Consider the following 27,379-nt stretch of genomic DNA (forward strand, 5'->3'; position numbering starts at 1 on the left):
GACAGGGACCGAGCCCTGGAAGACAGACACACGAACAAGGAAGTTATCAAACAGTAAGAAACACTTTATTTAACTTTACAACATATAAATATCGGGTCAAATCTGTGCTTTCTGGTAAGCTCTGCTCTTCCTCCCCTCTGGGGCTCTGCAAGCATGAGGAAGCCCTGATGACAAAGGATGGAGGGGAGGTACAGACGTCCCCATGGGCCCCAGGCCCCCTCCCTTGGTTGCCCTCCCCCCATCCCTAGGCCGAGCGGCTGGACACCTGTCATCTGCTCAGGTTTCGGCTACATCGGAAGGTCCTCTCCTCGGGTGTCAAGCCAGCAAAGAATGGGTGGAGCAGGGCTTCAGCCAATGTGATCCTCTGGGCAGGATCAAACTCTAACATCCTCCTCATCAAGTCAAAGAGCTGGACGTGCTCCAGGGAGTCATGGAGCATGTAACTCTGAGGAGGGGAGGCAAAGAAGGACCGGCCTGTCATCAGCAACTCTGGGGACATTCCATCCTCCAGAACTGTCTTCCATGACTGGTCCTCCAGAAACAAAGCACTTTGAAATAAACAGATTAATCCCTTTGCTTACGACCCACCTCACTGAATCTCAGCTGAGGATTGGAAGTCCGAGCCACTCATCTAACAGATGAGGACGCGGACCCAGAGAGGGGCTGTGACTTGTCCTAAGTCACACAGTGAATGAGCCGGAAAACCAGAAATGGAACCCAGGTTCTTCAGAAGCCCTTGCTCTAAACCAAAAGTTCCCGTCCCTGTCCCAGCTTCTGGTACTTGGCCCGGACTAGGTCACTCACCCTCAGAGGTTTGCAGTTCTCTTTGACGTATCTGCCATCAGACGTGTTTTCATCCCAAACCAGGCCTCCCTTATAGAAGTATTTCTGTTTCCTGGAGTGTAACAAATGACATTAGAGAGGGCTTTAAGGTTGGCACACATTGTCACTTGTGAGCTAAATGCTACTGATATCATTATTCCCCTTTTACTGATGAGGACATTGACTCAGGGTTAGTGACTGGCTCACTATGCCAGGCTACGTCTCCTGGAAAAAAGAAGGCAGGGAGGAGGCTGAGAGCTCCCCAGAGGAGCCAAGGCTTTGGTTGCTTACTGGGAACTGTGCTGTCCTTGTATCAGCACTTCATAGCACCTGGAGCCAGAAGGTATTGAAGGGAAAATGGGGGTGGGGTGGGGTGGAGGGGCACCCAGAGCTAGAGAAGTGAAGAAAATGTCAGTTCAGACAGACTCTATGAACCATACATGATTCAAGGGAGCTGGGGCAGGAGAAGAATGTCTGAGAAGCGCAGAGGCTTCATTTGGGGCCCTAATGTGGAAGCACACAGAGGCTTGGGATGTCCTAGGATCTCCACCTCTAACCCTCCAGGAAGAGCCACTGGTAGAGAGTGGAGTACAGGTAGACTACAAAATACAGGGTTTGGCCTGAAAGGCTCCAAACGTCAATGACCACCCATGTCCACCTAGGGATACCTGGGTTTAGCTCTGCCCGATAGTCGGGCTACAGCATTGGGCTCAGTCTAAGAAGATGAAAGTCAGTAGGGAGAAATAACAAAAAGTCTTGCATGTGGGTACAACAAGATCAACTCCACAATACAGTACAGGAAGCATGGCCAGATGATTCTTCTGAAAAGAGCTCTGAAAATTCCCTGAGGCAGCAGTATGCTGTGGCAGCCCTAAAAGCTAACCCTAAGCTTGGGCTACAACATCAGGTAGGCTATAATTTCCAGGACGGAGGAGGTGTTGCTCTGCCCTGGTCACACTACTTCATGTTCAGTTCTGGGCATCCCACTTGAAAGAGGCCATTGATAAGCTGGAAAGTGACCAGGAAGGGAAAGGGCCTTCAGTCCATGTCATGTGAGGATCAGATGCAGAAACTGCTCGTGATCAGCCTGGGGAAGACCCCGAGAACTGTCACTTTGAAGAGGGCAGCAATGGGTGCGGTGGTACAGAGATCAAGATGCAGGCTTGATATCAGGCAGAACTTCCGCCCTAAAAGGTGAGGGGCTCCCCATTCAAGGGGGTCTTCACAGAGGCTGGATGACCACTAGTGGATGTTTTACATTAAGAATTCTTTGTGGGCAGATAAGACTAAATGACTGCCAAATTCTTATTCCATCTTAAATCAATCCAACAGCCCTGGGTGGAACAACTATTCTCACTCTTCTAGCCTCCTGTCACCTGCTAGTATGGGGAGTACAAGGTAATAGCATCCCCATTTTATAGATGGGTGCCCTGGTCACACAACACTTGCCAGAGATGGGATTCAAACCTAAATCTCTTGACTTGTTAAGACCACACTCTCAATGCAAACTAGCAATTCCTTAGACCTCTGCTGGAGAATTCTTACCTGGTTCGATGGATCATGTGAGAGGGGATGGGCCCCAGAATCTTCTCCATCATCACAAGGTGTTCCCGGTTTTCATGGGTCTGGGGGAGGGGGAGGCGTCAGAACAGAAAAGTGGGAGGTTAGTTTCAGATCTTACTCGCTCTTTCCCCAAAGGCAGTCTAAGAAATAGATTACTGATAGCCCCTTTCCCTTTTAGAAGGGCATTCCACCAGACTGATGGGGTGAAGGCTTTTTGCACTACCAAATCCCCAACCCCTCTGGCTTCCAATAGTAGTGGCATTCAGGACCCAGAGAAGACATTCTAAGGCTCCTGGTAATCGATTAATGACCCAGGTGAAGGGACGGTAAAAAGGCCTGCTCAGCATAGACCACTTTCTCCAAACTTCCCTGTTTCTGACCCAGGCATTATCTTTCCCAAGTCGACCAACTTCAAAACATCCAAAACTCTTCCTTCCCACTCATCTCAGTAGCCAATCTGTTGATAAGGCCTGACATCCTTCATAGTGTCTCAGCTTTGAAATACCAATAACCCTCCAATCCTACTACCTTCTTATTTCCTTTTTTTAATAGGATTACTTAACTGGCAGATCATGAGAATACTATCGATATTACAACCTGGGTCTCGGCCAAACATCTGGCATTCTCCTGACAGAATGAACACTGGGACCCAAAGAGCACTGATGGACCAACTATCAACCTGAAAGACTGCTAAGGGCATACTCAAAGCCCTCTCCAGTATGACATTTTTATCAGCAATTCAGATGAAAACAAAAGTCACTGAATGGCCTGTCATCTGGTCCAAGCCCTGTGTTTTACAGTTAAGGATAATGAGGCCTAGAGAGGTTAAGTGACTTACCCAAGGTCACGCGAGTGGCAGATCTAAAACCAGATCCCAAGTCCAAACCTAGCACTCTCCCCACTGCACTATACTGCCTCCCTCTACTCACGCAATCTGAAGCTTCAGAAAAGCATGGCTAACAACGAATGGCAGAATCAGAATTCAGAAAGAGCCCAAGAGATTGGGCTGATGGGCCAGAAAAAAAAAAAAAAGATGAAATTCAAAAAAGATTAAACATAAAAACCCTGCACTTATGTTAAAAATAAGTTAATTATATAATAAGTACAGGCATTCATATAATTTTTTTTTTTAACCAAGTCAACAGCGTGAGAGCTGTTCAAAAAACCAATGGCATCTTATTCTGAATTGACAGCAGTAGAGTACCAGGATAAAGAGACTATTACACAATCCTCAGGGCACATCTGGAGTATTGTATATCTCTGGGCACCACATCATAGAAGAGACCTCTCAAAGGAGGGTGAACGCGACCGTGAGGGCTCAAATTACATTACAGGAAAACTGGGCAAGGGAACTGGAGATGTTCAGTGTGAAAAGAAGAGACTGAGGGGACCGATATATGAAGGGCTATCTTACGGATTTGGGAATAGATTTACTGTGTGATGCCAACAAGCAGAACTAGAACCCATGGGTGGAAGTTAGCCAAAGATGGACTCTGGATCAGCATCAGGAAAAGCTTTCTAATCAGTTGTCCCACAATGGAACAAGCTGCTTTTGTGAGTCTCCAAAGGCAAAGGGGGAGGTTGGGTATTTAACACGACCATCAGGAACCCTGCTGAGGAGACTCCTGCTCTGGGTGCTCTACCGGCCAAGATTTGAGTGTCTCAACTACAGTCAGCTCCTGACTCTCTTCTTCCTCCACGCTCTCCTTGCACATGCCACACCGTCAGATTAAACTTCCATAAATACCACTTTCACCAGACCACTCACTTTCTTGAAAAGCTCCAAAGGATCTTCACCAATCCCAAAATCAAGTCCTCAGCCACTACAGCATTTTCAGGCCTGCACAATCTACACCCATCTCCCCTACAAACCTGTCCTCCAGCATTCTAGCCTGGTGAGGACCCTCGGTGGGAGGGGATAGATCTCCCTTCAGCAGGTCCTATTGGTCACCCAGCCTGGCCAGTTGCTATCACACTTCGATACCCCCAATAAAAGCAATAACGAAATATTTGCTCTGCCCCAGAATGGTTTCAAACACTTTTGCTGGCTCCTTGTTTCCTTAAAACTCACCAAGATTCAGGAGGCCTTGGGTGCTGGGCCTACACCCCTCAGATCACTCAGGTGTGTACCGAGTGTGCTTCCTCCTCTGCACACCAGGAACCCCCTCCTTCCCTATCAAAACAATCTCCTCCTCCTTCAAGGCCTAGTCTAAGTCCCGCTTCCCAGGGGTGGGGTGGGGAGGTAGGGTGGAATGAGCATTTATATAGCACCTACTATGTGTCAGGCACTGTGCTAAGCACTTTACCATATCCCATTTGGTCTTCACAACACTGGGAGGGAGGTGTTACTATTGTCCTCCTTTTACAGATGAGAAAAACTGAGGCAGATACAAGTTAAGTGACCTACTCAGAGTCCCACAGTGTGGGACTTTGTGATTAGGGCCTGAACTCTAGGCATGCCCCACCAACTGCCTCTAGGAAGCCTTTCCTGGACCACCGTCTGCCAAACCTTTCCTCCCTCTCCTGCCTACTCTAAGTCCATGAAAATCTCTCTTCTGGTTTCTTATAGCCCTTTATATTAGTCTGAATCCCATAGTCTAATCTCCCCAACCAGACCAGGGATTTCTCTAGGGGGTACCATGTCTTCTCTTTCTCTAGTTCCCCCCACAGCACCTAGAACAGGTCTGGGTATACAAGATATGCTCAATTAACATCTAATGGTTGACAGTGTCAAGTGGTGGGGAACAGGCCGAGGTCCCAGGGGTAGGGAGGGAGGACTGGCAAGGGGAATACCTGGAAGAGTGTGAAGCCCCGATAGTACTCAAAGAGAATGCAGCCAATGCTCCAGACATCGCACGGCTGCGCCCAGCCCAGCTCTGAAATGACACAGGAAGAGATGCCATGAGCACGTGTCCCATGTGGCAGCCTGAGGGAGGCCACGTGTTCACTTGGAGCCACAGACTGTCAGGCCTCAAAGGCACCCTGGAGATCAGAGAGCCCAACCCTCCCATCTGACAGATGAGGAAAGTGAGGCCCACATGGGAGTGAGGAATTGCCTAAGGTCCCAGGGTCCTGCATGGTGGTCCCAGACCTTAGGGATCCTGGCACAGGGCTCTTCCCACCACACTTTGCGCCTGTACATCTCTGCTATTCCCTGTGAGTCTCCAAGCCCCGTGACCAAAGACGTCATTTCTGTTACTCCCTCGGTGCCCAGCACAAGGCTCTATGTGGTGGCAGAACAAGCACCTGGTGACATTTCTGCCCCACACTTCCACACCCTCAGGATCCCTCACCCACCCTCTCCCTGCCCATGCCCCTCCAAGCCCATCAGGAGCACCTGGCGACTCTTCCCAATCCTAGAACACAACAGGAAATTCACAAAAGAAACACCCCCGTCACGACTCTGCCGAGCTGGGTGGGGGTCCAAAGCCCCCAAGGCCCCTGCCTGGCCAAGGTGGCCACCTTTGTGTGAGAAGGCTCTGACAGCTGCTCCGTGCTGTGCTGGGACCTCGGACCGAACTCCTTAAGTACGCACTCTTCTTGGGGGCAAGGGCCTGTACTGTTTCCCTTCTTCCCTGCTAATGCTACTGTGCTTGGAGGTGGGCAGAGACGAGGCCGCTCCACTGTCCTGGGCATCTTCTTAACAAAAGACGCATCCAAAGAGATACTTGCTTTTCTGAAATGGGACTGGCTCAGCAGCAGCAGGCCAAGCCCAAGGAACCCGGTTTGGTTCTTTGTTTTGGGGTTTGCAGGACAGTCCACAAAAGTACTGCCGCGGAAGCCATGTAAATGGACAGCCAGGCCTTCTAGTGCTGGGGATGAGGGCGGCTCTCTGGGTGTGTGTCTTGGGGGTCAGAGCTAAGTCAGGTGTCTCATGCTACACTTAGGCTTACTGGGACATCCAGCCTGATGCTGGGTGGCCTGAATTAGCCATGGCGACCAGACGTGTGCGCACAGCCTCCTGCCAATCTCCACCCCACCCCTATCTCCCACAACGCCAGGTGGCCAGAGAAGTGGGAATCCTAGGGCCACTCACCCAGGATCACCTCAGGCGGGCGATAGTGGCGGGTGGCCACGATGGTGGTGTGGTGTTCGTGGTCAAAGGTGGCGCTACCAAAGTCAGCGACTCGGATGCTGGTATTCTTCACGGACTTCTCCTCACAGCTCTGGGAGGCACAGACCCCACTGTCAGGGGCCTCCTTCAGCCCCTGGTGCACGTCACCCTTCCTCACCACCCTTCCCTGCTCCCTGAGCCTATCGTGTTCCCCTACTGTACCTTGTTCTCATTGTACAGGGTATCAAAGTCAGAATTCACAAACAAGATGTTCTCAGGCTTGAGGTCAGTGTGGGTCAACTGGTTTTCATGCAGAACTGAGGAGGGAAAACAGAAGATGGGAAGGGGTGGAGGTGGCGTGATGAGGAAAGGGAAGAGACGGGGTGAGAGGTCAGGGGAGAGTGAAGAGGAGGCCGGTCACAGGAGCCGGCTGCGCATCCAGCGTGGCCCTGGTCTTTCCCCGGGGTTTTCCTGGCATGCTGTAGGAGCCCCCCAGCTCGCCTCCCACCACCAGGTGCTCAACATGCAGGGCCGTCGTGGGGCACAGCCACATGGTTCTAGGATGTCAAAGAAATCTGAAGCCAGAGGAGTTAAAAGGAGGGTGTCCACTCCCTTCTGATTACTTCAGCAGGGCTTTGAAGTCAGAGTTTCAGGGATGTGCTGCTGTCTCTGAGCAGGGAAAAGGGCAAGAAATGATCCACGCAATCTCCTTCACAAAGGAGGGTTTCTCTCTGTCCCCTAGGCCAGGGCCTCATCACTTCAGAGCAGGCTGACCTTCACAACACACTTCTCCAGTGCCACCTGGACCGCTCTCATTTCCTCAGGCAGCTTTTCGTCACACTATATCCCCTATGTGAGGTCCTAAAATGGTCATCTGCTACAACTAGAAACCTCTCCACTCGGTGTTCTGGGCCCTCTGTAACCAGGCCTCACCTGACCTATGTCCAGCCAGACCGTCTACTACTCTTCCACTGACTTGTGTGCGTGCTCAGGCCCACCTCTGTTTTTGCTTGTGCTGTTCCCCTCAGCTGAAAAGCCCTTGTTTTTCTCTGCTTTCTAGATCCTATGCATCCTTTGAGACCCCACTCAGCAAATACTGAACTCTCTCTCCTCTAAACACCAAAAACATTTCAGACTCTTACATCACAAAAAGCAGCACTTTGTCACACACTCTCTGCTTGTTTCATGGGATGTGTCTTATGTTCCCCATTAAGACTGGGAGCTCCCCCAAAGGGGCCCTCTGCCCCTCTTGCACCCAACAACCACAAAGCCCAGGGATGCTCAAAGCCTGACTGATGCCCAATGCAGGCAGAGCCAATGAAAGGGCTGCTTCTGCCTCAGACTTCCCCCACTGATCAGGTCAGGTTATCCCAAGTCTAAAGCCTGGCTCTCTCCCTAAGGGTTCTACTCCTTGGACATCAATGATGTTTAAACTGTGGCCAGAAGCAGTGATACCAAGAAGAGCTTTAGATAACCACATCGAATTCCACTTTCTGGGCAGCTTCTAGGGTTACCAAAGCTCAGCAAATGTTGGTTTCTTTTCACTGTTATTAGTAAGAGGTGCTTAAACACCTTAAAAAGCCCCTTCTGGCCCAACAGGTGTGTTTCATGCCATCAGCTAAACAAGAAATTGGTGAGGCTGGGCCACTGGCTGGGATCTCAAAGGCTCGACACCAGCCCCCCCCCCAAGGTAGGCACCAACTTACAGCGTAAGGCATGACAGAGCTGGTACGCCATGTGCCGGACATGAGGCAGAGGATAGGGCTGGAAGTTGTTCTCCTTCAGGAACTCAAAAGTGTTCTTGCCCAGGAGCTCAAAGGCAATGCACATGTGGCCGTGGAAATTGAACCAGTCAGACATCAGAACACATAGGCTGGGGGCAAGGGGACAGAACATCAGTCTGGGACACTACCTTCCCCACCCTCCTGTTCTCCTTCCCTGATGGGCCTAGTTTCCTCCAAGCCAGTGGACCAGAGAAGAAAGCTAGGGCCCTCGATTTGTGAGCCAAGAGCACTAAAACCCACTCCCCAGAGGCTAAACAACTCACTGAACAAGGTAACTGAATATCCTCTCTCTCTTACCACGTAGGGGTTTCCCTAATAGCCAAAGTTTCAAAGTATTTTCAAGCTTGGCATTTTGTCTCATCCTCACTATAATCCAATAAAGAGAGGGATGATGAGTGTCCTCCTCTCCTTAGGCCCCACAAAGTTAAATGCCTTGGCCAAGAATACACAGTGGCAGTGGTGAAGTCCGGATTGGAATCCAACTGTCCTGACTGGGACAGAACTCATTCTAAGCAACCTCCTACTCAATGCTGATGGAACATCCCTTGGGTCAAGTATGTGCATGTCAGGATACAGTGACATCCTTCAGGAAGCCCCCAGACTTTATTTCTACAAACGCATCCCTCTTCACCACCGCCACCACCATCTCACAAGGCCAAGAGGAGAATTCTCTGGCAGCAATCAGAGCAAAGGGAAGACCCAACCCTCCGGACTCCCGTCTGGGTTAAGGATCCATGGCGGGTAGAAAGGACCGCCTGGCCCCGTGCACACGTCTGGGAAGAAGCCTGGCTCAGGCCACAGAAGGGACAGGATCAATGTTTGGTGACCAATAAATCAGATTAAAGGGCAGCTGCCCATCCCCACCTCTCCTTCCCTCCTGGCCTTTAAGAGACACTCACAATTTGTTCTCTTTGTCCTTCTCCTTGATTTTCTTGAGCACGTTGATTTCCAGCCGGGCCGCCTCCCGGTACTTGCCCACATTTCGGATGATCTTCAGGGCGACCTGTGACTTGCCTCTGTGGGCACAGTGAGAGGTCAGGATTTAGACTGTGCCCTACCCCTCCCTTCCCCCCACCCCACTCCCGGCTCCAGGACAGTTTCTTGGCCCCATCGGCTCCACTGCCTGGATAAGGTGTCAGAGGTCTGGCTCCTGCACAGAACTCAACAGACTCTTCCAAACTGACATCCCCTGTCTCCCTCCCCTACCCCGGCCCTACCCAGCTGTGGCAGACCCCTCTCTCTAGGTTCTTGTGAGATCCCAATTTTACAGCAATGAGTTTCCACAGCACCCCACCGCAGCCCCAGTCACGCCCTGTTCTTAACAAACAGGGATGCACTAGAGCATTTGATCTTTCTTCACCTGCCCAGCCTAAAGTTAAATTGTAAAGAAATTACAATCAGAAGAGGCAGCTAAACCAGCTTCTCCTTTAGAAGTCTCACCTACAGCTCTCAGGCACTGGCTAATCCAGCCTTGCAAACAATTATCCCAACTATCCCAGCCAACAGCCTAGTATCTCCACCCACAGGCCCAAGTCCAAGGGGAATTACAAAGTATCTAATCTTTGCGAGAGAGGCCCAGTTCTAGCTGAGGGCCACTGGTTCAGCATTCATCATTGGGCAATTTCTTTTCTATCTGTCCCAAACCAGAGAAAACATAGTCTAGGAGAGGGAACGCTAACTGGATTCAATTGAAAGACCTGGATTCAAGTCCTGGTTTCACCACTTAGAAGGTGGATAACCCTGGGTATTCAATCTCCCCTCTCTGGGCCTCAATTTCCTCAGCAATAACTGATTTGTGAACTCCCCTACAGCAATAAGATATTCTTATTGTGATTCTTACTCCCCATCAACCCTCAGACAAGATACTGCTTATGCAGGTGCAAGTCCTCTTCCAGCTTTGGGTTTGGGCCAGAAAAGGTAAACTAATTCAACTTTGTAAAAACTGAAAGGAACAGAGTTAAATGGGCAAGTGATTGTTCCTGGACACTCCTTCTCTACAAACAGGTCACTTAAGTCACACTTGGGGAACAGAGATGAGGACTGAGCTGAGGCGTGCGTGTGTGTGTGTGTAAGAACCTGAATTTAGTCTGTACTGTGACCTTGGGAAACTTTTCACCCTGTTAGGCCATCTGTGTTTAAAAAAAAAAAAAAGATCTGGTGGAGAGAGCATTGGATTTAGAGTCAGAGAACCAGGATTCCAATCCTGGTTGACTTCACTACTTATAACTGATATAGTTAAATCACTTAATATCCCTTATTAAATAGGACATTTAATAGCAGTTTCCTCGCCTGTCCAATAAGGAGATTTGGACGAGATGTGCCATCTTGTTAGGTCCCTACAGTCAGGTGGCCAGGAGTCAGGACACCTGGGGTCAAAGTCCTTACTTTGTTGCTTATTAAATGTGAGACTTTGGCCAAGTCATTTCACTCCTCTGTGCCTATAAAAAGAGGGCATTCAGTCCAGTGAAGTCTAAGACAGTTCATGCCATGGGAACTGGAATGAGGTAATGAACAGTAAAACTTCTAAATGCTAAAAGCTAAAGGCTTTAAGCCCCAGCTGGGTGCCAAGAGGCATGATAAGGAGGGTTAGGGCCTTCAAGCAAACATGGTTAGCACCAAAGGAAGATGGGAACGGTGCAATGACAGAGAAATGAGCTGGGCCCTAGGCTCTGGGCCTGGATGAATTTCCTCCTAGACATCCTCTTTTGTCCTATGGACAGAGCAGAGGCAAAGGGGCCAGGCTGGGTCTGTGAACTAAGGGATGAGGCCCCTGGAGGTGATGAGTGAGGGTCTGGTATAGCAATAACCATTTAGCAAGTCGTCCCCATGCTCACCCACTGCTCTTGTTCAAGTCAGAAAGGCAGGGCCTGGCCCTGAGGCCAGGATCTGCCATATAACACTGGTGCACCCTAAGGCACATCTTGCAACCTCTCTGGAAAACAGGGTGGGTGGATTGGATGAAATGGTCCCCAAGGCCCCTTTCAGCTCTAAATCAGTGATTCTAAGAGGCTCCTTTAAATGAGCCTCCCTCCCAATGCAAAAATGCCCTCCATAGGATTCCAACCAAGTGATCATTTGTCTGCTCACCTTTGGTGCAAGGTGTTCACTAGAACCTGGTCTAGTGTATAGTGTGCAAGGCTGTATGTGAAGGATTGAATGTCCCCTTTGACATTTCCTAAGTCTGTGCCAGGACAAGCAATGACTGCCCTGGGCCTCAGCTTCTTCCTCTGTGGAGCCCTAGTAGTGCCTACTTTACAGGCTTAGTGGAAGCAGCTGCAGCTGGCTTCCTCGACCTGAGGACTGCCCCCACCACTCCAGGCCTTTAGTGGGTTCACTTCCACAAAGACTCAGTGAATGGGGGCAGAGGCTTCCACCTCCTGGTCACTACTAACTTGTTTGCATTAAGTCCTCTGCTCCAGAAATGGAACCATTCCTCTGTACGCTCCCCTTTACATGAGCCTGTGCATCAGTTTCCCCAAGGGAAGCTTCCCTGAAGCTCAACTGTTAAGGAAAGGAACAGGAGGAGGAAAGAGGAGGCAACGCCCAGGCGTCAGAGGACTGATGGAGGGGGAAGGGAGGGAAAGAAGAGCTTCTGAGGCCGGTGGCAGAAGACCCATTCCCCATGGAGAGGAGACCACCTTGCCTTTACCCTCCATGATCACAGGGCTCACTAGCAGCATGCAGAGTGGATGCCTCCACCATCAGTGAGGACATACTCCTTCTGAGACCTTCACTGGTTAATAAGACCACAGAGAAAACATGCACTGTGGCCCAATTCCCAGGGCCATTTCTGTTCTCTCAAAGTTCACAGGATTTGCTCCCAGCCTTGCCAAACTGTCATTTACTTTTACACAGGGCTGAGTAAGAAGTTTGCATCTTGTGGCCCTGGTTCCTGGGTACAGAGTGTGATTCTGCCAAGTGGCATCTCCCAGGGAAGCCAGGAGAGATCGCACATCATGTGGGGGGCTCACAAGGGGGGCAATGGAATGGGCAAAGGAAACCAAGAGTAAGTAAACACCTGGCAGCCACACCATAGAGGTAAGCCTGAAAGAAACCAGCCACGGGCAAAGAAATGCTTTTAATAAAAAGTAAAAATGTAACTCAGAGCACTGGTTTTGTATTTCTTCAGGCTTTGGAAAGCTATTGCTACCAGAAGTCTCCCTGCTAAGATGCTGATAACTTGAAACTGTCTGGCTTCTCCAGTGCATGAGTACTCTGGGACTGGGAAGGAAGGAGGGAGGGAGGGAGGCCCCAAAGGCCGCTCAGGGCTAGGAAGCAGAAGGAGGCAAGGCAGCATCGGTGCACCAAGGGGACGGCTGAACTCTCCTGAGTACGCCTGGGACCCAGCAAAGACTGGAAGTACTCCACCACCACTGCCCAACAAGCAGGAAGCCTGTAGGCAGAACCTTTAAGTCTGCAGGCCCCCCACTTGTGGCAGGGCATCAAATCTGTGACCCTACCCAAGAACCACAGACTGTCTCCCCAGTGAAACCGAACTCATATTCCAGTCTTCCCCACGAGAGAGAGAGTGAGACAGACACACGCTTACCTGGCATGGTCCAAACACTCCACCACTTTGCCAAAGGTACCTTCTCCGAGGCTTCCCACGATCTCATCTAGGAGAGAAAAGAAGACAAGCATAAGGATCCTGAGTGGAACGGGCTGGCAGCTCCTGTAAGATCACAGCATTCAATTCTCAAAAACAAAAAAGGTTTCTCTCTCACTGCTACGCTCTTTAAAAACACAAGTTGCTAGTGTCTGCTTCATTCAGGCAATTACTGGTGGGCCCGCTAGCGAGCCACAAGCACTAGAAGCCCCTCCAGGACAACCAGAGAGGTCTCGTCTAACGGGGGAGTAAGAAAGTAGAGAGGTAAAGTTTTACGAAAGGTGGCTGTACATCGCTCTTGGAGCCAATCGCCGATCCGGCACACCAGGTGGCCCTCCTTGTCATCTTCCACACTCCTGCTGCTGCGCTTACTGCTCTGCTGGCTTCTCTGCGAGTACCGCCCCCCGAAACGAAACGCCATCCGACCAATTGCATGGCGGGCGGTTCCGATCGGCAGACGGAGGTGTCGGTCAAAGGCAGAGGCGGGCGGAGACGATGAGGAGACAGGCGGCCGGTGGTTGGTTGGTTGGTTGGATTTTCCAGATCCCAGCATTTCATAAGGCACACAGCATATATAACGATAGGGATATTGCAAGGGACACGTCAAGACACAAACTGACTTCAAAAACAGAAAAGTAAAAAACAGCTACAGGTATGTAAAGAAAACTGGCATTATCTATAAGGTAGGATGTCGCAGCCGACAGGAAGGAAAGACCACCAGCCTCTGCTCCTGACAGGACAGTCGCATGGAAGTGCCACAGCCCCAGGGTTCCCACCACCGAGCTTCCTCCCACCGTGTCCCCCCAACTCTGCAATGGGGGGCCAGGCGGCAGCTTAGCATCCTCCAGCCCAAGGACATCGCCCCATGGTGACGACGCACTTGTAGAGCGACGCAGGAAAGGCGCTTAGCCTTGCTAGGTGCCCGTGCGTGGAGTAAGGTTCCTCTGATCAGAAGCAGAGGGCCACCTGCCTGCCAGCAGGGTGGGGGGAGGAGAAGTCTTCAGCTACTGCTGTGCTCCCATGGATTTCCCATTCTGGCCCTCAGCTGCTTTTGCTCTGCCCTTCCTGCCTCAGGTGACCCCAATCAAGAGCTCTTCCAAGCCCAGACTACCGACCACAGCAAACAAAGGCCCGTCCTCCCTGATCCAGAGCATGTCTCCAAAACTACAGTGGGATGACTTTCAGCGTGGGTGCTCTTTCTGCCACACTCTATCTCTACTATCAAAAGACCACAGTCCAAAAGCAACCCTAAGCCTCCTGGCGTCCAGTGGGCCCTCCAAGCTACCCAAAGGGCCTCCAAATGCCAAGCTGACCCACACTGGTCCTGCTCCACCTGTTGCCCTTCCCAAGGACAAAAGATGCCACTGGACCCACGGTCCAAGAAACACTCACAGGGCATTCAATCCCCATACTGGCTGTGGGTCAGAAGGTATGGAGGAACCATCCCTCATCCCCTCCCCCCACAACGGAAGGAAGGGAGAGGGAGGTATGTGTGTAATGGGAAGATCAGAAATGAAGTCGAGGACCTAGAGACTGCCATATAGTAGAATACTAGACAGGCTGCAAGACCACGCTATGTGAAATCCTCATTTAATATGTTACACACTTACACACACACACACGCACACATATGATTATTCAGTATTTCCTACACTTTACACATAAAGCAGAGAAGGGACTTCATTCCCTCCATTAAAACAGTCATTTCTCAAGGCACTTACAGACTGAGTGGGGAGAAATGGATTGGCGAGGCAGGGTTGGGGAGGAGGGGAAGGCAGAGAGGAAGAAGAGGAGCAAAGGAGCCAACCCTGAAGCCATTTCACTCATGATTCTTGACTTGCTGGGGCCATACAACACAACATGTCTTGCCACCAGCAGAGGTAATAAAAAATATCTATTCTGGTGATTCCTGATAGTCTTTGCTGTCGAATCATTCACTTTTGCAAATTATTTCCAAACTGTGTAATCAGACCCCTCCCCACCATTTACACTTTAAAACCCCAGAATGATACAAATAACTGCTACCTCTTGCTCATTTAAAAGAAACAAGAGTAGAAGAAAATCTCCTGGGGGTTAAGGTTGGAGGGAGTAATTCCCTCTGCATGGCTGCAGAGACAGCCAAACCCTTGTCCACACATGAAGAAAGTCCCTGCCTCTCAGGGACAACTCTCCATCCTGAAGGACTGGGGCTTGGGAAAAGGGAACGAGTCTGTGGGGTGGAGGCAACAATCAGGCCTGAGGATAGATGAGGCATAAACCAGACGGATCCCATTCCACATCTGGGAGCAGAGGACAAGAGAAATCAACTCCAGATACTCTATCTGGTGATGCCGACCCAGATCACAAAAAGCCTCCCCAGTATTTTGCTGGGCACCCCCAATGCCCAGATCAGAACCCAGATCCAGAGACAGGCCCAGGTGCCAAACAGGGTGCCGGAGCCAGAGGTGGTGACAGGTGCTGCTGCTGCTGCTGCTGCTGCCCATCGAGAAGGCCGAAGTATCAGGCTTACACCTGCTGTGTCAGTGAAGGACCGAACAAACAAGACACACAGGAGGGTTCAGAGGTACTCACCCAGGTCAAATACACCTGAAAGGAGGCTAAAGAAAGGTGAGGGCACCAAACAATGGCCAGCTCGCTCTGGCCACTACTCACCGAGGAGGCGCTGCTACAAGACCTGGTGCGACGTTTGCGGCAGTGATGGGGGTGCTTGCGGGTCCGATGCTGGTCTCTCTCCCGTGACCTCCTGCGGTGGTGTGAGCGGGCTGAGTAATAATCCTCTCCCAAGGACGGGCTTCGCTCCTCAAACCTGTAGTTGTCACTGTCCCGACGCTCCCGGTATCTCCTTTGGTAGGGCAGGCGGTCATGGCTGCATGGTGGGGAAAGGTCAGGGTGAGGAAAGGAGAACCAGGGGGCACTGTCGAATTCCATCCCATGTCGGGGCCCAAGGAAATGAAACCCTCAAACAGCCTGAAATCTGGCATGAAATGGGGTCAGACCTAAATGGGTCTCTACAGACAAAGGCTAGTCCATGAGGAAGGATAAAAAACGCCTGGAAGGGAGGCAGCCACATAAGCTTCCTCTGGGGCCTTCCTGAGGTAGGGAAATGTCCTTGCTAAGCCAGGAGTGTGTGTCCTGCCCATTGCAGAGGCTGAGGTACCTAGTATTAGATGAAAAAGGTTTCCAGGCTCTCCTCTGTACTTACAGCTACTGCCCACGAATGTCATTCCCATGTAAAACACAGGAAAGGCAGCAGGATATATCTTTGGGAGAAAAAAGCAGACACTACACAAAAGACAAACAGGGACCTGAAGGCATGGCTCCACCATCATACCCCATCAGAGAATGGATGACCAGGAGTGCTCCAGCTAAAACTGGCTGGACAGCGGCAGGCCTAAGGAGCAAGGACGCACTTCGGAGTTCTCCCAGGGTGGAGGTTTTATAACGCCCACAGAGAGGGAAGAGAGCCAAAGGACAGGAGAAACGATCTGTCAAATGAAGAAAGAAATGTTCCCCGAGAAGAGAAAGAAGAAATAACTCGTCAAAGAAGAAGAAAAAAGTTTCTAAAAGAAACTGTCAGCAACTATATGAAAGACAGCTTAGATCACAAATAAGAAAAATGCAAATAACAACTCAGAGGGTTTGCTTCACCCCAAATGGGATGGAGATGGTTGATATAGGTGGGAATGTGGGAAGATGAGTGCACCAACACACTGGCAGTACAGTTGTGGGTTGCTCTGACCATTCTGGAAAATGATTTTGGAATTGCATCAGAAAAGCCACTGGCAGAGTAGCAGAAGGCAGGGCTACAAGCATCCCCAACAACTCCTCCGAAGAGATCGAGACGAGACCAAAATCCTGATAGGGAAATCCATGAAAAAAAATGACAAGGGGTCCTATGTCCAGCCTGGGGATCTAGCAAGAGAGACTTGTGGACAGCAGTAGAGCCAAGGACTGCTGTGCAGAGCACTTCGAAGTGGGGAAGGCTGGGCAGCAGGGGGAGAAGGGGCCCCAGACCCAGCACAGAGAGGCCTGAACTTGTGCAGGGTGCAGGAAGAGCACCTTGGCGGTCCTGGAGCTCACTGCTCAGCTCTGGGTCACAGATCACGTGGTGGGGGGGGACCTAGAAATGCCATTCCAGGGCCGCGGGCCCTGAGGTGAGGACAGAGTTGGGCAAGCAGAAGCTCTGTGTCTAGCACCCCAGGAGCAAAGTCTGAAGCCTGTAGGGATGAAAGAGGACGGGAATCTCAGAACAAGCAGAGCTGTCCCGTTCTCTGAAACAGGTGAATCCAGCAGCAATCTAGTCAAACTCCAGATGTGGCAAGTCCTCTGGTTGCTTCTTAGAACGGAACCTGGGTCAAGAGGTCAGAAAGCAGGCTTTGCCTTGGACCAGACCACTATGGGCTTACTGAAACCTTGCAGGTGGCCAGATGTCCCTGTACTGGAATAATACAACACTCAGTGCCCCACAAGAAAGCAGTAGAAGGATGGACCCAGACACTTCCACTAGAAGAACATGGAGCCTAGTCCTAATAAAGTCCAAAGTCAAGAAGAAAGATGGAAGAATGAGCAAACAAAAAAAGAATCCCACCATAAAAAGCTCATATAATAGGGACACTCAAGACACAGACTCAGAAGAAAATAATGACTCCAATAAATCTACAAGCAAAACCTCAAAGAAAAACAGAGCTTGCACAAGGGTTCAACGAGAACTCCTGAGACAGAAGAAGATTGTTTTTTTTTCCAGAATTAAAAATGTTTTTTATAGATGAATTGAGAGGAAAAAAATTAGAAAAGAAATGAGGTACAAAACCTTGCCAATGCAATAAACAACCTGAAAACCAGAATGAACTAAACAGAGGCTAATAACTCCATGAGACAACAAGAAATATTAAAACAAGGTCAAAAGACTGAAAAAACATAGAGGAAAATGTAAAGTATTAAATAGCAAAAGCAAATGAACTGGAAAACAGATCAAGGAGAAATAATTTAAAGAATCACTAGTCTACCTGAAAGTCATGACCAAAAAAAGAACCTAGACATAATATTTTTAAAAATCACAAACTACTGCCCAGATCTCTTGGAACCAAAAGGCAATGTGGAGAAGGAAAGGATCCATCAAGAACCACCCAAAAGAAGCCCCCAAAACTTCCAGAGACATCACAGCCAAAATCCACACCAAAGAAAAAATATTGTAAGGGATCCAGAAAGAAAAGAGTTCAAGTGCCAGTGAGCCACAGTCAGGCCACACAAGATCCAGCAGCTGTCACTCTAGTGAAGCAGAGAGCTCAGAATACATATTCCAGGCCAGGCATGTGACTGAGAATAACTAACCCAGCAAAACTGAGCCTGGGGAAAACATGGACCTTCAAGGAAAGAGGACTTCTGAACATTCCTAGTGAAATGACCAGAGCTGCACTGAAACTCTGAAGTGTAAAGACAGAAATCTAAGAGGAAACATAAGTGAACAGTCCTAAGGGCCAAACGAGGATAAACTGTTTACATTCTAATATGCGGAGATAGCACAGGTATCGCCTCAGAACCCTATCATTATCAGAAGCCTAATGAGACAGAGAGCCTGGGAGTGGTTTTGTTATGTTTTGATGATCTTCAAAGAATCATGGAAAGGGTCAGGGAGAGGAATACATTAGGGAGAGGAAGGGAGAAGAAAGATGGGGAAAATAATCTCATTTCATGGGGTACACAACTCAAAGGCAAACAAGGAGAACATGAACTTGCACTTCATTATCTACTGAATTGGTCAAAGGGATGATGACTACACATGTGTGCACACAGAACTGGGTACAGAAATACACTTCACTCAACAGGAAAAATTGGAGGTAAAAGAGAGAAAGGAGGTGTAGGACTAAGAGGAATGGTAGATTAAGTGAGGCATTAGTAGTCTTAAGCAAAATAAACTCTAACTCGGGATGTACATAGGAGCTCTTTTTGTGGTGGCAAAGAAATGGAAACTGAGGGGTTCCTCTGAATCAGGGAATGGCTGAGCAAGCTATGGTGTATAAATGTGACAGAGTGCTGCTGTGCTATAAGAAATGACAAAGGGCAGATTTCAGTAACCTGGGAAAGACTCATAGGAACTGAAGCAGAATGAAGTGAGCAGAGCCAAGAGAGTGATTGATAGAATAACAACAATATCGTAAGGACGATTGACTCTGAAAGACTTAAGACTCCTATCAGCACAGTGATCCACTATGATTCTGGGTGTGAAGGACTCAAGAGTGCAGTGAGACTTATTTTTCTGAACATGATCAATGCAGGAATTTATTTATTTATTACATATCTGTAATGGGGGTTTGGTTTTTCTTTTTTTCCTCAGGTGGAGGGGTGGGTGGGAGTGAGGAAGTTGAAGAGAGAGAAGACAGATTTTTGCTGATTAAAAAAAATAAAAATTAATTTTTTTAAAAATCAAGAGGTGAAGTGGAAGAAGAAACAGATTTTTGTTAATTGAAAAAAAAATTAAATTAATTTTTTACAAATAAAAATAAAACTACCCAATGGAAAAAGAGAAAAAAATCACTGTTCATACATACTCTTTGATCTAGAGACCCTTTTGCTGGCAATACACCCCAAAGATGTTAAAGATATATAAGAACAGGCAATAAGACAGGCCCCATAATATAGGAAAATATTCATGGCAGCATTTTTTGTGTGAGTGGCAGCAAAAAACTATAAACAAACAAACAAAAAAAAGGTTCATGGATTGGAAAATGGCTGAACAAATTGGGGTAAATGAACATAATAGATTATGACACAGTAAAAAAGTATAAAAATGAGGAATTCAGAGAAGACTTCTCTGAACTGATGCAGAATAAAGAAAGCGAATCAGGAAACAATATAGACAAGGCCTACTAACACCACTAAATCAAAAGTGACCACTTTGTAATTGTGATGACAATTCTTGGATCACTGAGGGAGTACACCTCCCCCTTTTCCTTGGAGATGTGAGGAACTATGAATACAGAGTCAAACACGTTAGTTTCATCAGTTGGTTGTGCTTGTTTCTCTTTGTTATAAAGGTAGTTAAAGGTGAAGTGGGGGTTATCCTAAAACAATTGGGATGTAAAAACAAAAGGTATCCAAAAATGTACAAAACGGGTAACCACAGCTGTAGTGGTGAGCCTGGAGCAGAAAGAGATGGCTTTTCAAAATACAGAGATATCTTGTTTTTTACATCTTCCTCATTTCCAAATGTCTCCCTTCTCCCCACCCCAGCCAGACCACTATTTCTTGCAACAAAAAATTAAAAGAGAGGGAAAACAATGCAGCTCAACAGAACCTAACACCTCAACCACATCTGACGGCACCTGTAACACTCTAAAGCCTTGGCTCTTGCCACTGCAGAGCAGGAGGGGTGTGGATTCTGCCCTACTCTCCAACGCTGAGCTTCGTGGTAATGACAACCACAGCGTTCCGTCTCTCCACCTTGTTCTTCCACTTACGTGTCATACTCGCTGTGTATACTGCTTTCCTGGCTCTGCTCACCGCTCTACATCAGTCTAAATTCTCTGCTTGTTTCTCTGAACTCTTCACATTTCCCATTCCTAATGCAGAGTAATACTCCAGCCTATTAACAGATTACAATTTGTCTGACAGAGCCATAGCATTTTTCACTCTGTTCCTAGTTCTTCTCCTAGCACAGAAAGAGCTTCTAGGACTCTCTGGGTGAACAGTGGTTCACTCTTTCTGTTTTTTTACCTCCTCAGGGTGTGGACCTGGCAGTGGAATCTCTGGACCAAAGGAATGGGCATTTTCCTCGCGTCCAGAACAGCTAGGCCCACTGGACACACCGCCAACAGAGCGTAATGCCGCTCCTGTGTTTCTGAAATTCCTCCAACAGTGACTATCTCAATCTTCTGTCATCTTGGCCAATTTGCTGAGTGTGAGGTGTAAGCTGTTTTGATTCGCATTTCTTCTATCAGTGAAACGAAGCAATCTTTCACATCTTTTAATAATGTGCAATTCTTCTTTTAATAACTCTTTATTCATATTCACACCCTTTAGCAACCAGCAATGGCTCTTGGTCTTATATATTTGTGTTAATTCTCCACATAAACAATACGTGGGGATATAAAATATTAGTGAGAGCTGATAACAAATAGTTTTTTTCCCCCAAAACGACTTACCTTCTTACCTAGCTACACCAAACTGATTTGCACAAATTTGTCAAATTCAAGTAATCAAAATGATCTATTTTGTCTTTTTGTGATTTTCTCTTTTCCTTATTTGGTTAAGAACTCTCCCCCTGGTCATAATGAATAGATAAAGATGTGGCATTAAATGATAATTTAGAGGAGGAAAAAAAAAAAAGGAAGGGAAAGAACAGTGGTAACAGAATGGAGTCATGTCAGTAAGCCTGGCCCTCCAAGGTAAGCAAAGGGCAGGAGGACAAGATCTGGAAACTAAGGATGATGCACCTAAATTCACCAAAGAAAGAAAGGAAAGGCCAGTGGACAAGCTGAACAAGAATGGACATAACAAGGAGGTAGGAAAGCCAAATGTACTCCTGGGATACTAAGAGTCACAACAAAATGCTGCTCACCACTCTCCCCGCCCTTCTCCTTCCTGATTGGCTCTCACCTTCTGGATCGAGATCTTCTGGGTGGAAGTGGTTCCCTTCGAGATGGGTATCGAAGTCTCCCCTCATGTTCACGACTGTAAGACCTCCTCCTCTTCCATCTGTGACTTAGGTAAGAGTCCTGCTCAGGGGAGCGGTATCTTTTACAGTGATGCATCTAGGATACAAGAGAGAGACTTGATTTAATGCTAGCAGGTTCCATCGGGGACAGAGGCAGTTGACTCCAGGGACTAGGTTCCCAGCCTAGCCAATGTGGAGCCTGGGAAACTGGTCATGTCAGGGGGAATACTAAAGAGGGGGCCTATTGTTCTAGCTTTGAGAACAAGTTCCCCTCTCCCCAAGCACGACTATTAATCAAGAATAAAAACTGAGGTTGTACCTGACAAACAGGCCAAACCTCCTGTGTACTGCAGCCAATGAGTAACACTTTCCTGCTGAAGAACAACAGACTTCTTCCATGTAAAAGGCTGGTTGTAGATACCAACAAATTAGGACTGAAGGCCTAGTGTGACTTAAGAAGGAGTTCAGTAGGGTAAATGGGTTCTGTGGCTCTGGCTCTCTTCCAAGAATAAGGGGCCTATCCCAAGTAGCCCACTCTGGAGAGGCAGACACAAGACATCTATCATCTAAGATCCAAACAAAGTAGGGACATGGGGGCACATTAGAGTTACTGACGATGGTGAGGAAACAAAAAGTTGTTCATTTCCCTGCATTAATTCTCTGCTGTCCCAAACCTAGACTCCACTACCTCTTCTAAGGCAGAAGGAGGTCAAGTAGGGAAAAAGGACATGGAGGTACAATGAACAATGACAAATCTTGAATTAATGACAAAGAAAGACAAAGGCAAAACACCACATAAACTGGGTACCTCAGCACATGAAAAGTTAAAGTCATGCTGGCTAGATCTGGATAGGAAATCTGACAGATTCCAGATGGCTAGAAAACTAGTTCTTCTGACCTTTGTGTGGCCCTGATCCTAGCAACCTTTCTCACTGTCCCTTCTGCGTAAGGTGTCCACAGGTTGCTCTGGAGAACTGATCCAGCCTTATCTGGCCCTAGCACCTGTCTCCTGTACCTCATTCTACCTTCACAGCTTGGGAGCACTGGGTGTCCCAAAGTGTGCCAATCAGAAGGTCCCTTAGTCCCAAACTGAGCTTCAAAGCTCTAGTCCTATCCACCCTCAAGCCCTGCCTAGCAGAGGAGGCGGCCTCCAATCTGTCCTAGAAGAAGCAGCAGGATGGGATGGTCTTCACCAGCCAGGTTGGAAAGGGCACCTATCACCTCAGAGCAGAAACTTGGCCTCTAAGGTTTTGCTACTAATGGTGAAGTCCCTAGTTTGCAGAGTACTGAGATCTCTCTCCTGCTCCAATGAAATCACCATTTGTGATCCAAGGAAAAATGAGACGGATTCCAGGGGAGCTCCCTATTCCACCAACTCCAGAGCACTGGATGTGGAAGGCCACTCATGGAACATGCCTTTTTGTTAGCTTGACAGGCACCCAATTTTGATTCATTCCATCCACCCCTGTCCTGCAACCCTCCCTCCGTCTCCTCACCACATAGGTAAAACAATCCTCCACTTGGCCGGTCAGTTCTGGACTAACTGCATTACTTACTAAACAGAGAAGTGACTAAAATTGAAGCTCTGGTCTGGGTGACTGCTCAGACTTCCCATGACTGAGAAAAAGTAACTCTGTGTTAGGATGCCCACTGATGGATGCCCCATCTCCTTCACAACTCCCACCTTACGAGGCTGAACAAGTACCTAGAAAGTAGAGCTCCAGAGGTATAAATATTCCATAGGGGCATTGCTAATAACTTCAGATTGAATTTGGGTTAATGCTTTATGTTTAAAAAGTCTTTTAAGATCAGCTGACTAATGTTACATTAGTTTCCTGTAATTATCTCCAAAGCTAAGCACCCAAGTTGGGGAATAAAAACATGTATCTAATAGCCACCAAAAATGTTTTACTGTGGCTGGAGTGGAGGCCAAGCCTGATTCAACTTGACATTTCAATGCAGGTTCTTATCCTCAATCACAGGGTTTAGAAAGTGATTTAGGAACCTGCTTTAGACCAAAGATTACTTTCTGAGCCCCTAACATCATCTACATGTAAACATCCAGGTAGATGTTAGAGTGTTTCTTTAGTGCTTTTAAAAATCTGGCTTCATTGATATGGGTAATCCTTCTGATTACCTATACTGATCATAACCTCTCTTAGCATAGTGCTGAGGGCTCCCTCTCACCCTCTGCCAAAAAATATTTGCCACCCTATTGCTACCTTGGTGACAAGCCTCTTCACATTTAACTAGGCTGGTCCTCTAACATAAAGTCTGTCCCTGGCCTTGTCCTTGAAGGCTCTCCAACTTAGGAAGACATTGCCAGAGTTTGGGTTTCATAAACACAGCTTTGAAGGACCTGGATCACCTCCAGGCCACAGCAAGATAATAGAGGAGTTATTGAATAATAATAATGATGATGATGATATAATTCACATTTATATAGCTCTTTAAGGTTTGCAAAGTGCTTTACAAATTTTCTCATTTTATCCTCAACCCTGGGAGGTAAGTGCTATTATTATCCCTATCTCACTGATGAGGAACTGAGGCTGAGGTGAAATGCCTCAACCAGGGTCACACATGCAGGGACTGAGGCAGAGTTTGAATTCTGGTCTTCCTGACTCCAAGTCCAGTTCTATCCACTGAGCTACTAGCTATCTCCTAGATAGACCTTTTACAGAAATGTCTTGTAGGGTTCAAGATGACATCCTGCTGTCCATCAAATCAACAGCCAACTTTATTCCTAAGTGGAGGATGGATTCCAATAACACTGCTGAGTTATGTTAAACTAATCGAGGGTACCATATTGCTTCAAATCTAGGCCACATTCCCCCCCAAATCTAGTTTATATCAAACCTATGTAGCTTATAATAATATTCTTAGCTCCATACATATAGCTTAAACCTTCTAGGGTGGCAGAATCCCTTGAAAGCTCCCACTTTCAAGCCAGCTCTGATCTCCTTAGAGAGAGGGAATCTGACCACAAAGTCCAATGACTCTCTTTGCCTTCTCCCTACTGCCCAGGCTAGATAGGACTACTGGGTGGGAGGGTGGCTTAGGTAGGAGGAGATCCCACCTCTCCAAAGACAGGGCAATTTGTCCCATGGCTGCCCCTCTGTAAGCAACTAAAACCCAGACTGCTGCTTTCAACTGCCGAAGTAGCTCCATGGAACTCAATAACACAGAACAGAAAAGTAGATGGGGAGAAACCATATGGCAACAGTATATGGAGCCTGTTAGCCTCCCTTTGGCAACACACACACACACACACACACACACACACACACACGCCTGCTGAAATCTCAGCATTCAAGTATTCCGTTTCCAATGAAAAATAATTCTCCATAGATATGTAGACACACACAGAGTGTGAGTTTGTGTGTGTGTATGCACGCATATTCCTTTCAACAAGATTTCATTTTAGAGATGAAAACCTCTATTAAGCGGCAGCCTCATTCAGACCAATACAAATTTTAAAACCCACTTTCAAATGACTTGGGTAGAAAGCTGCCCATGGCTCCACTTGACATGAAAGATTTCCAGACTCACCACCCTCCAAAAGTCTGTTAGCCCTAAGGCCCATCTTCCAGACTCACTGACACCCCAGGAAGGCCCACAAGATTAAAACACCAAGTTCCTGAGGTGAGCCAGGGAAGAGTACAGCTTTTAAAAGCAGTCAGTTCCAAACCTGCTCTAGTTTTCCTACTGCACGCTGAGGAATGGGAAAAGTCAAACCAAGTCCAGAGGCCATGCTGCTAAGATGCCAGCTGTCTGTTCAGAGGTACTAAGGGCACAGCCTCCTTGTCAGCTTTTCACATGTTGCTGGCATCAGGAAAACTGGGCCAACGAGAACATCCAGCCCAGCCATGGCTGGCACCTGCCCTCTCCCTGGATCCTGACCAATCCAGCACCCCACAGTTATTCTGGAGGGCTGCTGCTGCCACCACTGCTGCAACTTCATCCCCCAACACCCCTCAAATCGACACCACAGAGGTTGAAAATCTTTCTTCTCAAGGGCACTGGAAACAGGGCCAGAGGAAGGAAGGTGGAAGGCGGCCAGTTTTGCCTTGCCAAAGGGGTTGTCTCTATAAAGTCCTACCCCAGTTCTGTCTTAGCCAGGCTGAATGATGGGGAGGTCAAACCTCACAGCCAAAGGTGAGAAAACCCAAAAAGGAAAACATCTAGGGTGTTCCTACCATCAACTAAGAAAACACTAGGCCCATCTCCGGGGCTCCTGTCTCAAGAATCTCTTTCGTTTTCAGGACTGGAATTATCACAACAAAAACACTCTGCTCTTTTCCTCAGCCCAAGGCACAGCTGGGGCACAGCTGTGAATACTTATCGCACTTTGGGGACTCCCCAGCCTTACTTTCCTGGAATAGCTGAGGTACCTTCTTGGGGTTCTGCAGCTCATCTTCCTGTCGGTCCCCCCTCCCTCAAACCGCAGTCTCAGTGTCCTTGGGGTGCCATATGGTATCAAAGCAGAGTAAGGGGGTGGACACAGCAAGCAGAGAAGTGAGACCACCCCAAACATCTGACTCTGAGCTCTGGACACACCTGGCAATGGGCTCAGACATGCTAACAACTTGAGGGGGGCGTCCGAGGAGGAAGGCATTTTTGGAGTGCTAATCTTTCCAACATGGAAATTTCAGGAGTGAAAAGCTGAGGTATATTTCAAGGGTGAAATGTAGCTAGTGGGTGGGATTTCGGGAGCAATGATATTGGCAAGGGGGCGGGGGCCAAAGACGCCAATCCCTGTGCCAGAAGGATTTTATGGACAGTAACTGAAGCATAACATTTTAGCAAGAGTCGTCTGCTGGGAGGGGTTTTATAGGAAGGGGGTGGGGGTGGGGATTAGGGAGGCAAGAAATGCCGGCACTTTGGGGGAAAAGAACTCAAGAGGCACAGGTTAAGGGCAGTGATCAGGGATTTCAGAAGTAGGAATCTCATTGGAAGGTTGAGGGGTGGGGCTGGAAAAGATGGGGACATTTTAGGGACAGACGCAGTCAAGAAAGGCTAGGGTGGAGATTTTACGGGGAAAATGGAGATTTTTAAAGAGAAGTGAATGGGGATTTTAAGGGTATCCACCGTGGGGGAAGGGAGATTTTACAGCCAGAGGCACCTTAGGCATGTCCATCTTGGGGGGCTGGGAGACTTGGGGAGAATTTTAAGGAGAATTTTAGCGCGGGGGGGAGGGGTTGGGAGGGGAAACTTAGAGGAGGGTTCGGGCTTTAAGGGCAGGTGTGATTTTAAAAGCATGGGGGGATTCATCGAGGAGAAAGGAATGGGGAGTTAACGGCAGCCTTGGAAGGGGGAGAGGATTTTAAGGGGGTATTTTAAGAGCATGGGGGACTTAAAGGGGAAGCTTGAAGGGTTAAGGGAATGGGGGATTAAGGGCGGGGAGGAGTTGAGAGGGGGGGCGATTTTAAGAGCGGGGGGGATTTAGGGGGATAAGAGGGGGAGAAGAGAATGGGGGGATGGGCAGCGGGGGGAGGACTTTAAAAGCGGGGGGGGTAACCTTAAGGGGGTGGGGCTTTTAGGGTCGGGGAGAGCTTTAAGGACCGGGGTCTACCACCGCCCCCAGGACCGAGCCGAGGTCCCCAGGTGGGTCGTGTCGGGGTGGGGCTGGAGGGCCCAATAGGGGTTGGCGGGGTCAGGGGTGAGAGGTCAGGGAGTGAGGGAGGGCACCCGGAGGGGGAGGAGCCGCATCCGCGGCCGCCCGCCGTCCCCACCTGCAGCCTACGCACCGGGCCGGAGGGAAGGGCAGAGGAGGGGAGGGGGTTGCCGATGACGGCGGGGTGGCGGGGGGGGCTCTCACCGTCTCCCGGGCGCTCCAGCTCCGGCTAGGCCCCGCTCCCAGCTCGGCCCCGCTCCCAGCTCCTGGCGCCTCTTCCGCT

General features: G+C 48.7%; 2 protein-coding genes across 9 annotated transcripts in view; one reads left to right on the top strand and one right to left on the bottom strand.

The window, feature by feature from the left end:
• The window catches only part of EDC3 (enhancer of mRNA decapping 3), a 68,150-nt gene extending 63,756 nt beyond the window's left edge, over positions 1 to 4,394 (top strand). For 7 of the 8 annotated variants that reach the window (XM_027858245.1, XM_027858248.1, XM_027858250.1 and 4 more), the window contains one exon: positions 2,938 to 4,394. In XM_027858245.1, coding sequence (XP_027714046.1) covers positions 2,938 to 3,068 — 131 coding nt within the window. In that variant the 3' untranslated portion in view covers positions 3,069 to 4,394. The remainder of the gene's footprint in view (positions 1 to 2,937) is intronic. The other variant, XM_027858253.1, reaches the window with a different exon arrangement.
• On the bottom strand, positions 44 to 27,379 carry CLK3 (CDC like kinase 3). Its single transcript, XM_027858254.1, has 13 exons — positions 27,301 to 27,379; positions 21,425 to 21,579; positions 15,482 to 15,695; positions 13,121 to 13,217; positions 12,773 to 12,839; positions 9,123 to 9,239; positions 8,146 to 8,312; positions 6,662 to 6,756; positions 6,422 to 6,551; positions 5,179 to 5,261; positions 2,368 to 2,447; positions 805 to 895; positions 44 to 445 (listed from the first exon to the last, which is right to left on the bottom strand). The coding sequence occupies exons 2-13, from the start codon at positions 21,577 to 21,579 to the stop codon at positions 269 to 271; spliced, it is 1,473 nt and encodes a 490-aa protein (XP_027714055.1). The 5' UTR covers positions 27,301 to 27,379; the 3' UTR covers positions 44 to 268.

This window comes from Vombatus ursinus, unplaced genomic scaffold (genome assembly GCF_900497805.2).
Source record: "Vombatus ursinus unplaced genomic scaffold, bare-nosed wombat genome assembly UNPS02012811.1, whole genome shotgun sequence".
Lineage (NCBI taxonomy): Eukaryota > Metazoa > Chordata > Mammalia > Diprotodontia > Vombatidae > Vombatus > Vombatus ursinus.